The sequence below is a fragment of the Embiotoca jacksoni genome, unplaced genomic scaffold (assembly GCF_022577435.1).
Source record: "Embiotoca jacksoni isolate LCO1_2020_lvr unplaced genomic scaffold, fEmbJac1.0.p SCAF_67, whole genome shotgun sequence".
In the NCBI taxonomy this organism is placed as follows: Eukaryota; Metazoa; Chordata; class Actinopteri; family Embiotocidae; genus Embiotoca; species Embiotoca jacksoni.
In genome coordinates this window covers 60,614-77,500 of record NW_027185422.1, presented here as the reverse complement: position 1 = coordinate 77,500, position 16,887 = coordinate 60,614, and the positions used below count along the sequence as shown (strand labels likewise).

The 16,887-nt window shown below is 47.6% G+C and overlaps 1 protein-coding gene and 1 long non-coding RNA gene across 7 annotated transcripts in view; one reads left to right on the top strand and one right to left on the bottom strand.

Annotated features, from left to right (window-relative positions):
- The window catches only part of LOC138214048 (rho GTPase-activating protein 12-like), a 36,634-nt gene extending 20,657 nt beyond the window's left edge, over positions 1 to 15,977 (bottom strand). For all 6 annotated transcript variants that reach the window (XM_069175396.1, XM_069175398.1, XM_069175397.1 and 3 more), the window contains exons 1-2: positions 15,888 to 15,977; positions 10,253 to 10,994 (exon numbers count right to left, since the gene is read on the bottom strand). In XM_069175396.1, coding sequence (XP_069031497.1) covers positions 10,253 to 10,936 — 684 coding nt within the window. In that variant the 5' untranslated portion in view covers positions 10,937 to 10,994; positions 15,888 to 15,977. The remainder of the gene's footprint in view (positions 1 to 10,252; positions 10,995 to 15,887) is intronic.
- LOC138214049 (uncharacterized) lies at positions 5,017 to 10,259 on the top strand. The gene is made up of 3 exons (XR_011179598.1): positions 5,017 to 5,331; positions 9,432 to 9,513; positions 9,962 to 10,259. It is a non-coding gene; the product is annotated as an uncharacterized lncRNA (long non-coding RNA).
- Positions 15,978 to 16,887: the final 910 nt, after the last annotated feature.

Below are 16,887 nucleotides of genomic sequence, written 5' to 3'. Positions count from 1 at the left end.
CTAAATAAAAAAAGGAGAATAATCATCTTGTGTAAATCCAAAGTAAACTTGTGTTTGGAAAACATTCTCTGCAGTGAAGTAAAGAGGGCGATGACGGTCGAGACGGGAAAGCCGAGCAGAAAATGACGGAGCAATTAGAAAAGCTAAGAGTGTAATTAAGCTCGATAACACTCCCTCCACAGTCCTCCTACAAGGTCAACAACGCCGCGGAGCCATAGGTGGAGAGTAACGAGGAAATAATGGGAAACAACTGCAGCCAATCAGAGCAAAGATACGACCAGACGTATTTTGAATCTCTCCTTTCTCGAGCGTCTTCCACAGCTCGGCTGTCGTGTGTCGACGTGTCTCTGCATACCGCCAGGAATGTGGACACGAAGACTTTTTCATCTCCTGCAGCTACAGAGAGGAGAACGCATGCCTCAACATCTTTCTGCAGCAGGAGGAGGAGGAGGAGGAGGAGGAGGGTAAAGGGCAGGTATGAGGAAGAGGAGGCAGGAAGAGAGAGATCCCCCCGGCTAAGGCTGATCCGAGTCATCCTGCAGCGTGTCAGGACTTCTCCTTTTAGACAGAAAGTTGTGTGTAAAAAAATGAGGCTGACAAAGAAAGTACTGCGATATCCAAATAAAAGAAGGATTCAGGAGCCATTTGATTAAAGATATTTAAAGTTAAAAACACTGCTATATTTCACACAAGCTTATTTATGAAAATAAGGTTTGATTCCTAATTCACACATTATTTTAACAAACAAACTGCATCGATGTCAGCTACTATATATAAAAGCGTTAAAAAGCTGCCAACAACAGCCTGTTCTGTGTCTGTCTCTTTAAAACTTATTGACATCAGTAACCCTCTCCTCTGATTGGCTGACTCTTTCCTGAGTGACAGCCCCCCAGGCCAACTACAGGGTTTCTTCTGTCTCGTAGCTTATCAACTCCAGGACAGAACGTCCACTCAGTGTTTTCTTCCTCATTAAAGGTTGGACAGCAGGACATGTGACATAAGCTTGAGTTTGTGACATCACAAACTTACAGGAAGTCCAAACAATACGGTTGGCTGGGAGCGTTTTTGTCCAAATGACAACCGAGTTTGGTGTTTTGGTCGTCGCCGTCTTGTGACCATATTTGGACGAGCTGGGTGAACTTGAGGACACTATGCTCCGCCCACCTACAGAGGAAACCTGACTGCACCCGAGGCCTGTCAATCAAACAGACATGCCTCCAAACATGGTACGAGTGGTATTGCACTTTAACATTGGCCTCACGTTTCACACCTAAAAGCTACGTCCAACTTTATAAACACACAGTATTTATGTCATCTAGACCTGCTTCATCGTTATTTTATACAACACAGGACCTTTAATTGAGAATTTAATTTCATGCATATTTTTGCAGCGAATCTGCTCCGACCACTTCCTCCTATTTATTCTCTTCCCTCCCTGAAACGCTGTATAACGACTGTGTGAAGCATGAAAAGGCCAGACTGACCTTCTGCAGCTCGGACAATGACTCGGATGAAACTGATAATCTGATTTGGACAAAATGTGGTCTTTTCCTGCTTTTAAAGTTTTGTCCTTTTTGTGAACTTACTCGACATTTAAACCAAATGTCATTGAGTAAATACTCGACTCCTCATTTTATACAATATCCTACTAAGGACGGGCAAAAATACTATTCGATCATCTCTGAAGTATTTAAGTTCCTTTTAAAACTTTGAGCGGCCGTCGTCTTCTCTTCACGTTTCTCTCGTTCGCGTCGCGACATCAAATCTCAGTTTTAGAGAAGTAATAAAAACGAGTGATGTGTTTTGTTGTGACGGCGTCCCGTCGGCTGCAGGACTGTTGGTGTGGTTATCTCCAGCCGGGCTGAGAGCCGAGCTGCAGAGCTTCTGGTCGGGCCGACGGAGTTTGTCTTTAATTTCATTGTGAAACTGACAGACAACAGAAAAGCTTTGTGTGATCTCACTTTGTATTCAGAATAAAACTCCAACTTTCCTTGTTCCTGGTCTCCTTTCAGACCAACAGCTCATTCAGCAGGCCTCAACCTGTATTTCTGGTTCTGGTTCTTTGTTCACGTCAAACCAGTCGGACGAGGAGGAGGAGGAGGAGGAGGAGGCGGGCGAGTCTCTGAGAATAATCTACTAATCTAATCTGAATGGAGTTACCGCGGGGCAGCGGTCTGAACAGGAAGTTAAGGAGCTTTTATCCAGCAGGAGATGAGCTGACATTAAAGTGACAGAACGCCTCGGCCGCTCCGACCGTTTGTTCTCTTATCGCTGATCTGGGATCTGTGAGAAGCGTCCGCAGAGAACAGGACCGACGTATCCCGATTACAATACTGACGTGAATCTGGATTTCACATCCACAGACGTCTCAACCTTTTCAATGAAACACATGCAGGTTATTGGAAAATCCTCTCTAACTTTAACCTCTTGATTTTAATTATCAGCGCAAAATGATCATAAAAAAAAAACATCAATCCAACTAAAACCTTCAGATTATTAAAAGACAAATTGAACCAAATTAATGAGGCTTTAATGTTAAAATGGGAATTTAAAACTTTTTAAGAGGTTATATTTTTCATGACAGTTTGTAATCACCACTTGGTGCTGAATCCCACCAATCACGTACCAGCATCACTTAAAGTCAAACTGCATTCAACAGTAACGTTTGGAAACAGTGAAAACGCTGTAAAATCCCAATGATGCATTAGTTTGTTGTCCCGGTGCATGCTGGGAAAGTCATGTGATCGGCACTCAGCCAATCGTATGGATTCTGATCGTAGTTCAACTTCTCTGCTCAGTTTGTGGACATTTGAGGCCCATAAATAATCAAATAATCTAGAGAATGAGAATTAACAGGATTATTATATCCTGATAACATAAACAGCACATTAGCCTGAATCATCTGATTTGAATCTGGAGCTGTTACAACACGGCAGGCTGCCATGAGGCCACTCAGCAAACACCTGCCTCGACACGAGCGAAGTCATTTAGGATCCAACTCCAAATAAAAAGGCCGTGAGCTACGAAGAACCGCTGGAACAGGAGGAAGGTTAGATGACAGTAAAACATCCTTCGGTTCCATTATTCACATCAGTGCACAAGCGTGTGCACGAGCTGATGATGACATATACGTAAGCAGAGGTTTGTTTACTATGAAAAACACAGAAGGTTTCCGGCGCTGGAACGAAGCTTAAGCTGGGATCATCCCACCATCGATCCACAACCGCGTCATATCGCTGGCTTCTTTATCCGCTGACCTCTGACCTCTTTACAGCAGAGCCTCGTAGGAGGGTTAAAAGATGCAGCGACCCGGCGACGTGCGAGGAAGCCAGTGGAAGCTGCAGGGAGAACCGGACCGACTGCATTCATGTCCACAGACCGACAAACAGCTCCAACACGTTCTCTGCTTTCAGAAAAACCAGCTGTCAATCAGCCTCATGGTAATAATGACATGGACACAAAATAAAGAGGGTAAAGATCGAATCTGAATCTCATCCAAGATGAATCTTCAATACTAAAGCAATTTTGCTAAAGTTTTGCACAAAATGTGGTCACGTGACCTCCTGGACGTTTCAGTGGTGAGAGTTCAGCTCCTCCTCGAAGAGGAGCGTCAGAACAATCAGATCAGAAGTTCTCCTGTTCTGCTGCCGCCGAGTTAATCATCTCCGAATCCGAGCCGCTCGGAGGGCGAAGTGCACACAGACAGGAGAGCGAGGTATTACGGTGCTTCGGCACACACGAGCAGCGCCGGGATATAAAAACCTGCATCGATATCCGACCGGCAGGTTGGAGAGTGCAGCGGCTTCTCTGGATACTGAGGTGGACATTTCTTCTGGAACGTTACAGGAAATAAAATAAAAGGGATAAAAAGGAAGGAAACTTTGCTGCTGCTGATTTGTAAAAAAGTAAAAACAAGACCAACCAGTCCATCCTGGAGATCGCAATAATTAACGCAAATTCAAGCAAACTCAGCAATATTTGCGGGAGCTTGTAAATTTATTGAAATTCACGTGCTTTTTCTGCAAAAAACGTCATCAGAATCTGTTCTGAAAATATTAACGACATAAAGCAAGTCTTTTATTAATCAAAATAACAGAAAGGCTCCTGTTTTCATCACCAAATAAAACTAGAACTATAACGAGAATAAAACAATGTGATTAAATGTTTGTGATCAAAGGAAGTGATTCCATATTACTGGATGTTAAATGAGTTTTCTCCACACGTCCAGTTGTCAGAGACGTCTCTTTGTTTGTTTCATCCAGCAGGTCTATGTGTTGAATGAACATGAATTAAACAGCATCTAAAGCTCTTATTTTGACAGCTGATGTCGTCCTTGTTTCTATATTCCAGTCACAGACGGTCTGTTCAGGAGACATACGCAGCTTTTAGGACCTTTTAGGACCTTTTATCTCAATGGTTCTCCAAGTTCAATAAATACATAAAAAAAGATCAGAAATAAAATATTCCCGTGATGTGCAGCAGGGTTATTAAAACAGGAAGTGATTATAGATTTATTACTTTATCAGGTGGTGCTTAAAAAAACAAATCTCGTTTTTCTTTTTTTTTTCTAATTGCAGCAATTTTACACAAAAAAATTCGGCCGCAAAATTGATCAAAAACAATCACAAAAAAACCGTCTGAAATCCTGGAGGGACTGAATAACTGATAGAATAATAAAACTACTGCTCATGATGTTACAGAGTGAAGTTTGCAGCCGGTTCACTCGTCACTCCAAACAAACAGGAGTGTATTTAAAGCGTCCTCCTCCAGCTCCTCTCACCAGCCAGCTGTCCAAACAAACCTGACGTAGCCGCTTATGTAACGAAGAGCGGCGAGCGCTCAGCGATCCCGTCGCATGCCATCACCGCTTCAAAACACACCGCCGAGCAACCCGCTCCTCCCTCCTCCATCCTCCTTCTCCCTCCTCCTCCCTCCTCCTATCTCCTCCCTCCTGATCCCACAGTCACACAGAGAAAAACTAAAGTGGCTGCATTGTTTTTATCAATCGGTTCTCCGGACACGAACAAAAAGCTGCAGGATGAACTTCAGGGACGTCGGCGTGATTTAGCTGCAACCTGAAGGACGGAGTTGCTCCGTGTGAGCGACGTGTTTAAGGTGCGGAGCGTCGCTCGGCGACGACAGGATGCCGACTCTGCAGAAAACAAGCGTGCAGCTGTACCGACACGACGGACGTACGAGCGTCTGGTTCGGTGTTTTCGGAGCGTCCCGCCTGCTCTCTGTGACCGCAGATAAAGAAGCAGCACTCACCGCGTCGCTCTCCTCCGGGTACATGTTGCCGTGGAGACCAGGTCCTGCCGCAGAGGGAACACGGTGAGGACGCCAGGCGGTGCGGAGAAACTCGGCAGCCTGTTCACCGACTCTCTCTCTGACTGACATGAGACCCCCCCCCACACACACACACACCCTCAAACACACACACACACACACACACACACACACACACACCGACTCTGATTCACTCACACTCTTACATAAACGGAGAGAGAGTCTGTGACGCCGCCACGCTGCTTGACCTGCCGTCCCATAATGCTGCTGTGCACAACGCAGGATGCAGAGGCTGACATAACAACCAGCATGCATGAGCGAGCGCATGCACACGCACACACACACACACACACACACACACACACACACACACAGATATCCAATTGAAGCTCCCGCAGGATTAAGAACAGCTGCATGAAGTGAGGAAGAGTGTGATCTCTCTCTCTCACTCACACACACACACACACACACACACACACACACACACACACACACACACACACACACACACACACACACACACACAGTTGTTCATCTTCTGTGTCTAATCAAAGAAGGTTTACTGGATTTCTTCCTCATGATCAACATCAGCGAGCCTCATCAGACGTCTTCAAAACATCCAACTTCCATCAAACTCTAAATCCTTCTGATAAATCGTCTTGTTTGACGCGACTCCTACGACCTTATTCAACTGCTAATTAAGATGCAACGATTATAAACTCGACATGAGTCGGATACAGAAACCAACGCAGACCTTAATGATCCTTCATTAAATACAGATATTCTGTCAATGTCTCCATAAAACTCAGAAACACGTCTGCTCCACGGATAGAAGAATTCAAGAAAAAAACAACGTAATAATTATACAGTCAAAAGTTGTATTTGGAAACGCTGTTAATGTTTCATCCAAAGAAAAGCACATGAAGGCAGCTGAGAACCAATCAGGGAGCAGGACACACATTTAAAAATGGAAATTAAACCTTTGAGTGAGTCTAAAAAGAAAAAAAACATAAAAGTCGAGCACACCGCCGGACCGACCGCTCGGCTTTAAGAAATCTCTCCACGGTCATGACGAAGCTCTCCCATTAAAATCACTGGTTGTTTTAAATCAATGAAGGTCAACGGAGGTCAACAGAAATCAATGGAGATCAATGAGCAGGACAGATTTATGGGATTTAATTTGTCAATGTGAGGAAGTAAACACTGGGAATTCAATATTACTGAATCAGACAATCTATTTATTCTTTTTAACTGAAAATAAAATGACTCAAACTGGGAAGTACTGAATCAGAGCTGCAGGAGGAGGAAGAGGAGGAAGAGGAGGAGGAAGACGAGGAGGATTTATGATGAAGGCAGAAGAAGAAAAAGAAGAAAAAAGCAGAGACAGAAAGTGAGAGTGTGAATCTCACTGTTCTGTTACACAAACACTGCAGAGGAGAGGTCAGCTGTGTGTGTGTGTGTGTGTGTGTGTGTGTCTGTGTGTGTGTGTGTGTGTGCGTGTCTGTGTGTGTGTGTGTGCGTGTCTGTGTGTGTGTGTGTGTGCGTGTCTGTGTGTGTGTGTGTGTGTGTGTGTGTGTGTGTGTGTGTCTGTGTGTGTGTGTGTGCGTGTGTGTGCGTGTCTGTGTGTGTGTGCGTGTCTGTGTGTGTGTGTGTGTGCGTGTCTGTGTGTGTGTGTGTGTGCGTGTCTGTGTGTGTGTGTGTGTGTGTGTGTGTGTGTGTGTGTGTCTGTGTGTGTGCGTGTGTGTGTGTGTGTGTGTGTGTGTGTCTGTGTGTGTGTGTGTGTGTGTGTGTGTGTGTGCGTGTCTGTGTGTGTGTGTGTGTGTGTGTGTGTGTGTGTGTGTGTGTGTGTGTGTGTGCGTGTGTGTGTGTGTGTGTGTGTCCCAGGTGGAGAACAGAGCTATGAAACCCTTCAGACCATCCAGACCGACGCCGTCCGCTGAGGCTCGTTCCCAAATGCAGGAAACATCTGCGGAGGTTCAAACGCTCAAAACATAAAAACAACGTGCAGGAAACGCTAAAATAACTGCAACAAACACGGAGGCTTCGTTATCTGGCACAGAAACAACTTGGGAATGTTTCTACTGGCAGAAAAATAATCAATATTTCTGGAAGCTGTCATGCATAAAAACCTCCAATTTGAATGTCTGCAGCTTTCTTGTCTTGCAGGAAAGTAAAATTACTTTCTGATTATTTTGCAAATAATTTTTTTTTGGGCTGAAACTAACAATTTAAAGACTTCAGTCTGAGCTCTGGAAATCAGATTATTATGACAATTAAAACAATTGACTGAAAACGAAGCGTCATTGCTCTGGCGAACACCGTCTGTCTGTGCGCCGTCCAGCCGGCCCAACGCAGACCGCGGTGACAGAAGGTCAGATGTAATCCACCAATAATCTAGCAGGAAACATGACGGAGGAAGATAAAGTGAAGAAGAAAGAAACACGGCCGAGGTCCAGAGAACGAAAACATGAAACCACGAACAGGACAACCGATGTGAGGAAACACAGCGAGGACAGAAAGTCTGATGTCGTAAACCTTTTTAGGAAGGCACAAAAAGAGAATCAACAGCAGTGTGCAGATGGGCCTCAGACTGAGTGTGTGTGTGTGTGTGTGTGTGTGTGTGTGTGTGTGTGTGTGTGTGTGTGTGTGTGTGACTGAACAGAACCACATGTCTAAAACGTTTTGTGTGTCTGCAGGATACAGTTGGATATTCATGTGTTCAACCACTGAATGCACAACAAGGTGTGACGGCGCACACACACACACACACACACACGCACGCACACACACACACACACACACACACACACGCGCACGCACGCACGCGCACACACACACACATCAAAGGAAGGAGGAAGTGCTTCCTGGGATCAATCATCCCTCTGAGAGCCGTCAGAGGATTTTAGTTGATTACAGCCGTCATACAGAGAGACAGCTGAGTGGGTGTTATTGACAGAGGAGGGAGGGAGGAGGGGAGGGAGGAGGGGAGGGGGGGAGGAGGGGGGGAGCTGAGACATTGAGAAGAGGGTAAAAGGCGCCAAGAAACACCTGATTTACAGACTTTAATTAAGCTAAATTAAAAAGTTTCAGCTTATAAAAACAAAGAAGTTCCAACCAAGAGCTCTGATTGGTCAACTGCACATTTGGAGCGTGCTCAGATCAGCCTGACAGCAAAACATTTGATGCCTGTAACACACATGTAACATGTAACATGTAACATGTCCAACTCTGCCCAGTGTGTGAAGCACAACATAGAAACTCCTGTAAACTCAGTTATTTCTCACCTATAGATTCATTTTTACATTTCTCATCTTCGCCTGAAGCAGACAAATAAAAAGCTGCCGTCAGCTGACGAGCGGAGAGGTCAGAGGTCAGAGAGCGCCCGGCAGTAATCATATGAGGTTATTACGCCCAGCGAGGAACAATCTGGATTATCGTGGTCGTGGAGGCGGTGCAGTCAAGAAGCAAATGAAAACACACGGCGGCCGTTCGATTCAGTGGCTGCAGGGAAACATCTGCTTCAGCAAAGACCGAGTCCGAACCAGCCGGAGGCGTCCCGACTCTGAGCAGCATCTCAGGACCGACGTGGTCCGAGCTGCTTCTCAAACACGCCCGCCGGGTCGCTCTTCTTGTTTCACCGCTGCGCTGCAGCATGTTTTCTCTCACCAGGCAGCTTTCTGCTGCGATGCAGCGGTTTGTACAAAATGATGTCACTGTCGAGGCAGCTGGCTCTTCTTTGCACAACGGCAGACTCTCAAGGATTTAACCTTAAATAAAGAAAAACTGTGCACGACGCAAAATCTGAAACCACAGGGTGAACGGTCGTTGCAAGGATCAAAGACAAACATGGCTGGACGATGTATTGATGTTTGATATCAAAAAAATGAGTTTGTATTGTTTATGTTGAGTTTATTTTGTCCATTTCTTGTATCGTTATTTGTCTTCATTGAAATGTTCCCAAACTGCATGTTTTTTCAAGAGTAAATATAACATCTATCACTTAAGAAGTTCTCTCAAATGTTATGAAAGAAGAACTAAGGCATGCTGGGAAATGTAAAAACATGTTTTTTCATGAAGGGCAGCCTCGCCTTCATCACGGCAAATAATGTCCGCTGACTCACAGCTGATCTGTTCTCCACCTGCAGCCTGGAGGACGGAGGACGGAGGACGGAGGACGGGCCAACAGGAAGCCCACTGAAACCACAGCGGCTTCACCTCACCGGGCAGGTGAGGGACACGCCCACTTTTCTGATTCACAGGAGCTCTGTGGGACGGTGGATCAAAAAGCATGATGACATCATAACGGAGGACGGTCTGTTAAGTTTTCGTGTCCCGGTTATAAAAAGAGTGTGAGGGAGGAACACAAAGAGATCAGTCTTCATGTGAATAATCACAGCGGCTCTGATGAGAATATCTCAGAGTTCACCGGTTCTGTCTGGACCGCTCTGACCTTCGTCCCCACATTCAAACAGCTGACAGGAGGAAGGAAGCTCGGTCGGTACCGTTCATGGTCCCTCTCAGATAACCTTTCACTCACAACACGAGTCAGAGGTCTGAACACAACGGTGTGATTTAATGAAGTGAGTCTTTGTGGTTTGCTGTGATGAAGCAGGTTTGAATAAAAGTGCTTTTGTTTGAATGCTGGATTGAACCGATTTGTGTTTTGTTGGTTCAGCCCCTCCAAGGTTTAAAGAGACAACAAACAAACCAACCAACCAACCAACCAACCAACCAGCCAACCAACCAACCAGCCAACCAACCAACCAACCAACCAACCAACCAACCAACCAACCAGCCGTCTACAAACACAGAGCAGTTGTAAAGAAGCAGACGGCTCCTCCACGTGATGTTAGCTCGCGTTGATCCCGTAACGGACCCCGACGTTAAAAACCGGGTCTCAGAAGCAAAATGAAATGAAATGAAATGAAATGCTCGGAGCATCAGAGGAGAGAAGCAGCAGCCGTACCTGCAGGTGTTCGGTGGACGAGCTGCTCAGTTCGTCTCCGGACTCCGAGTCGTTGGTGCGTCTCTCCTCGCCGGCCGAGTCGCAGCGCCCGGTGCCGTCCACGTCCAGCGGCGCCCGCACCATGTCGGGGGACCGGGCCCGGGTGCGAGGCAGCGTGCTGGACCGCCCGACGCCGCCGCCGCCGTCGAGGACGTCGGCCAGCGCTCGGTCGTGGTCGGTGGGGGAGGTGGGGGCGTGGTGGTGGTTATTGTCCCGGCGCTGACTGGGCGGGCTGAAGTGGCCCGAGGAGGCGGTCTGGGCGGAGGGAGAGCGCCGGTAGCTGGACTCTCGCCGGTGCGGCCCATCCGCGGGCCGGTCCTGGAGCCCCAGGTCCAGGTGGGAGGGTTTCACCCAGAGCGAGCCGCCGCCTTGTGGAGGAGAGTTCCCGGAGGAGGCGGGGGGGTGGGCGATGGGTTTGGGAGGGGGCATGAGGGCTTTGCGGACCTCGCGGACGTACTGGGCGGGTACGTAGAAAGCTTTGGTGCCCTCCTCCTTCCTCACCTGCCACCAGTCCTCGTTGGTCTTCTTCACCAGCAGGAAGCATTCGCCCTGCCGGATGGCGATGAGGCGGTCCTTCGACTTGTACTCGTAGTCGTACTCCACCTCGATGTACACCTGACCCGGGGCGATCGGCAGCTCCGCCATGATGCCTCTGACTCACCGCACCAGGACGAGATCTGTTACCATGGCGTCGTGGGCGGAGCTGTGGAGGAAACAGATGGCTTTTTATTGTCATTTCTATTCCTGATATTGTATATAGATCTGATACGTGCTCCTCGGATCGCCCTTCATTTATTCTGCATCTTTAATATTACATCAACTAAATGTTCTGACTGTTGTGTTGAATTTGTTTCAGAAGAATAACCGCACCAGCATGTGAACACATCAAACAGCTGATTGGCTTCATGATTAACGTGGTCTTTGGTAAAAAACTAATAATCTCTACTTTACTCCAAAATAAGGATTAATAATAATTATCCGACGTAGTTTTTACAAATTTATTCTAGATGTGGTCAAATCAAAGGTAGAAAGATTGTCAAAATATCCTAAATATCCACCCATCATCTGGAGAAACCTCCAGAAACTCAAACAGTGACAGAGCTGCTGTTTCATCGACGGGAATCTCCAACGATGTCTCCTCACAAACTTTAAAGTAAAACCATCATGTAAAGTAAAACTCTGGAGGTGACGGGGAGTCTCCCCGTCCTCCGTCTCTTGACAAACACGCACTAAAAAAAACAAAGACCCAAACAAAGATGTCTTTTACGGCCTGATTCTCCGGTTACCCAATCAGAGCGAAGCAACCAGACAAAGACAGAGGACATTAAATCGTCTTCAGAGCTTCAGATCAGATTGAAGGATGACGGGAGTCACATCATCTTCATCTACTCACTGTTGAGTTGTTACAGTAGCTGAGATCAGTGGAGTCACACACACACACACACACACACACACACACACACACACACACACACACACACACACACACACACATTAATCTGAGGGGTCATTAGAGATCAGAAGTGTAACACTGATTTTTTCCACTTTAACGAAATGAAAGTGTCTGAGAGCTCCTCGTGTTCAGTAACATTTATTCACATAGCTGATCTCCACCCAAAACCAGCTTCTTTTACGTGAACGATAACAAGAAGATACTCGACGCACACATTTTGCATCAGAGCAGCTTAAACTCAACAGCTTGTGCGTGATTTCCTTCTGCATGTTGTATTTATGTGATTTAACCTAATTTGTGAGCAGACGTTTTGTTTCCAGCTCAGTGAGTCTCTGCTGTGTTTCTGTCCTCTCACCTCTGTGTGTCTCACGGTGGGCGGAGCTTAATCCTCTGCTGCACTGATACGGGTGGAGGGAGAGAAGGAGTGCGTGTCCGCAGGATCCATAACCAGCATTACATAACACCCGATGCACTCGGCCGCCCTCCTCCGCCCTCCTCCGCCCAGCGGCGGGCGGTACCGGCAGGTTCGGTGCGATCGCCTGACGTTACCACGGCGTCTCTGGTTACAGTCAGCCGTGCATTAGCTTAATAAAGGTCTGTGATTAGGTGTGATTAGGCCAACAGCGCCGGGATTAGCTCCGATGTGGTGAGCGGCGGGGGGATAACATCGCTGCAGATTAACCGGCTGCTTCGGGAGTCCGGCCGCTGAACAATGGAGTCCATTAGCCAAATGAAAACAAAACCCGGCGTCTGGTGCCGGTTCACAGCGAGCGAGGCGGCCGACCGGGTGACGGGCGTATCGTGACAAGCAGCGGCAGCTTCCCTTATTAGCACCTGACCTCCTAATTCAGCACGACAGGAAGTAAAACCCTGTTTCTTCTATTCCCATGACAGTCAGCGTTGTGCTGATCAGACAGAATCCAGCGGGGTCACAGAGGTCACACAGAGGTCACACAGAGGTCACACAGAGGTCACACAGGTCCGTTTCCTGTCTGTCTGGGACAACATTTCTCTCCAGTGATTTCTCTTCGGTCTTTAACGTCCTGTTAAGTTTTCAGCGAACTCCCCGACCGACATGCGACGTCTAAAACCAAAGATTCATCCACAGATTTAGACTCTTTTTCCTCCGTCATGTTTCCATGCCAGAACAGCTCGGATGTAGACATGTTTTATTAGTTAAAGCGGAAACATTTGATACGACAGCTGATAACTAGTTAGGTTTGGGTTTTTTGGGCTCCAGCATATAAAATGTGACAATTATCTGTTTTTCTTAGTTGTTTACGGTTGTAAACTGAATATCTGTCAACCTGACAAATATGTGACACTATCTGAATTTATCACTATTTTCTGACTTTTTACAAACAAAACAATTGAATTAAACTTTAGAATTGAATCAGCAGGTTAACTAATAAAGAAAATGATCAGTAGTTTTGATTTTAAACATATTGAACATGACAGATGTTGATTTTATCCTCCACACTTCTCTTTTCCAAATGATAAAATGTTTGATTATACGAATGAAACCGTGTTGTGTTCCTGCTCGCCTCCTTCCCACCGACGGGCCGGTGGACGGTTAAGTACTCGCTGCTTGTTGTGTCTTTCACTCACCGCTGAGATTAAGCTCCGCCTCCACCACTGACAACACAGATCCTCTGAGTCCAATCAGCAAAACCAGAGGAAGCACCTTAATTTAAAGTGATAGTAATAAGATTCCCTGCGGAGCAGTGGGGGGAGGTGGAGGAGCGGGGGGAGGAGGGGGTTATTAGAAGGAGCGTTGAGAAGGAGCGATGCCACGTGTGGAGCTGGTTGTTGAAAAATCTGCCGATGTCAGCGCACGTCCGAATCACGTTTTCCCGCCACAGCAGAACAAGAAGAGTCTGTTTGGACGAATCCGTCCTGAACCGGAGCAGCGCCGCCGTCCGAGTCTCACATGACTCTCGTTAGCAGAGTTCAGACGGTTTCTCTCCCCACGGCCGGCCGGGCTGCCGGTCATTACTGCGACGAGTTCATGTCATCAGAGGGAACAAATCTCTCCATTACGGAGGTATTCAAAGACAAGGAGGCTGCAGGGAGATGATTATAAATAATAATTCTGTTACAATAATCCCTTCGAGAACTGTAGACTTATATATGTTATACATGTTTTTATTTATATATATATATATATATATGTTTCTGAAAAAGCGTGACGCCTTTAACATGAAGACGCACCGATCGATTAGCTGTCTGGCATTTAGAAAACACAGCAGGCGGCTTAAATAGAACATTTCGGCCGTCGCCATCTTGCTATGTCAGAGCCAGAATTGACCATATTTGGACGAGCTGGGGAGGTACACGAGAACACGATGCCCCGCCCACCCTTTGCTGAAACCTGACTGCACCACAGGCCTGTCAATCAAACCAGCCACACCCACCAAACCTGTGTTTGAGCCCTAATATGTAACGAATGATTCATTTATTTCCAGAAGGAAACACTGATCAGAAGGAGCCCCTAGTGGCGCTCAGGGGTATTGCACTTTAAAGGCACTTCTGCATCGGCCTCACTTTTCAGACCCAGAAGCTACGCCCACTTTTCAGACCCAGAAGCTACGTCCACTTTTCAGACCCAGAAGCTACGTCCACTTTTCAGACCCAGAAGCTACGTCCACTTTTATACACAGTCACAATAATAAGAATACAGATGTGCAACAAAGCGAGCGCTGGTTTACGTGTGAACTGTGTGAGTTTAAAAATCTTTTGATCTGTCCAGTGGTGAATGAACAACTTATTTCCGCTGCCTTCAGGTGACCTAAAACTGTGCACGAATGCAGCCGCCCCAAATATAGGCCCAGGCTGCCCCAGTTAGGCTCCTCTCCCCGGGACGCCCCTCCAAACTCAGCTCCCTCGGGCTCGCCCGACCCGTCAGGACCAGAATCTGTCAGGCTGCGGCACATCCAACACACCACGCATCAAACACACACAACACACACAACACAGCACGTTTAAGAGGCGGCTGGTCGCCATGACAACAGAGGAGCGACCAATGAACCTCCAACCAGAGAAAAGATGCATCTCCAACAGGAGATGAATCCAGGACGGTGATCAGCTGCTGCATCACGTCCTACTTCTGGTTGTTAATCTGTAAAAGTCCAAAAAGACAAATGTCCAGAGACTCACTGTTCACACCACGTTTTACAAAATAAAAGTCCAAGACCCCAAATTTTCAGCAAATATTTGACATTTTTACTGGATAAAAACTAAATATTCACCGACTATCAAAACTGATGATTAATCTTCTTAATTGAGTTTAATTCTCATCCAGAACAATCCAGATGAACGTGTCATTAAAGTGATCAGAGACCACCTCATTCATCAATAATCAGCTCTTCATGGTCAACAGATCAAAGCAGGTGAGTTCACCTCCTCAGGTGAGTTCACCTCCTCAGATGTGTGAGTTCACCTCCTCAGATGTGTGAGTTCACCTCCACAGGTGAGTTCACCTCCTCAGATGAGTTCACCTCCTCAGATGTGTGAGTTCACCTCCTCAGATGTGTGAGTTCACCTCCTCAGGTGAGTTCACCTCCTCAGATGTATGAGTTCACCTCCTCAGATGAGTTCACCTCCTCAGGTGAGTTCACCTCCTCGGGTGAGTTCACCTCCACAGGTGAGTTCACCTCCTCAGATGTGTGAGTTCACCTCCTCAGATGAGTTCACCTCCACAGGTGAGTTCACCTCCACAGGTGAGTTCACCTCCTCAGATGAGTTCACCTCCACAGGTGAGTTCACCTCCTCAGGTTCATCAACATCTTTCTAATATTTCTGCTCCAGATGAACTTTACAGAAATAAATCTCTGATCTTCTGCTTTAAACACGAATCTAGATTCTTTTCCTGAAGGACTTCCTGTTGTTTCCTGTAAACTGAACGAACCTCGCTGGGTGTCCCGACACGGAGGTCCCGACACGGAGGGTCCGCTGGGTGTCCCGACACGGAGGTCCCGACACGGAGGGTCCGCTGGGTGTCCCGACACGGAGGTCCCGACACGGAGGTCCCGACACGGAGGGTTCGCCCTGTTTAATCTGTGGCTAACGTTAGCCGCTAATTAGCTTCCTGGCTAAAACATTCCTCACGAGTCCCGAGCGCTCAAAAAGGTCCGCGCGCCTCACCTTGTCTCCGGGGTCCTGGGACAGCTCGCTCCGAGGCTCTGGGCGGACGGTAAATCCCCCGTTAACGTTCCCGTCGACCGACCACCGTGTGAGGCTGGCTGTGTACGTGTCAGGTTGATCGCTCCCGTCGTCCCGGTGTGATCCACGGAAGCGCTCCGTCCCGCGGACTCTCCCTCCGGCAACTCACACAAGAACCGACCGAGCAAAGATCGTCTACGACGAGAGGGATCACTACGAGGAGGAGGTGTCACTACGAGGAGGAGGTATCACTACGAGGAGGAGGTGTCACTACGAGGAGGAGGTATCACTACGAGGAGGAGGTATCACTACGAGGAGGAGGTGTCACTACGAGGAGGTGTCACTACGAGGAGGTACGAGAGGGATCACTACGAGGAGGAGGTGTCACTACGAGGAGGTGTCACTACGAGGAGGTGTCACTACGAGGAGGAGGTATCACTACGAGGAGGAGGTGTCACTACGAGGAGGTGTCACTACGAGGAGGTACGAGAGGGATCACTACGAGGAGGAGGTGTCACTACGAGGAGGAGGTGTCACTACGAGGAGGTATCACTACGAGGAGGTGTCACTACGAGGAGGAGGTGTCACTACGAGGAGGAGGTGTCACTACGAGGAGGAGGTATCACTACGAGGAGGTGTCACCACGAGGAGGAGGTGTCACTACGAGGAGGTATCACTACGAGGAGGTGTCACTACGAGGAGGAGATATCACTACGAGGAGGAGGTGTCACTACGAGGAGGTGTCACTACGAGGAGGAGGTATCACTACGAGGAGGAGGTGTCACTACGAGGAGGTACGAGAGGGATCACTACGAGGAGGAGGTGTCACTACGAGGAGGTGTCACTACGAGGAGGAGGTATCACTACGAGGAGGAGGTGTCACTACGAGGAGGTGTCACTACGAGGAGGTACGAGAGGGATCACTACGAGGAGGAGGTGTCACTACGAGGAGGTGTCACTACGAGGAGGTACGAGAGGGATC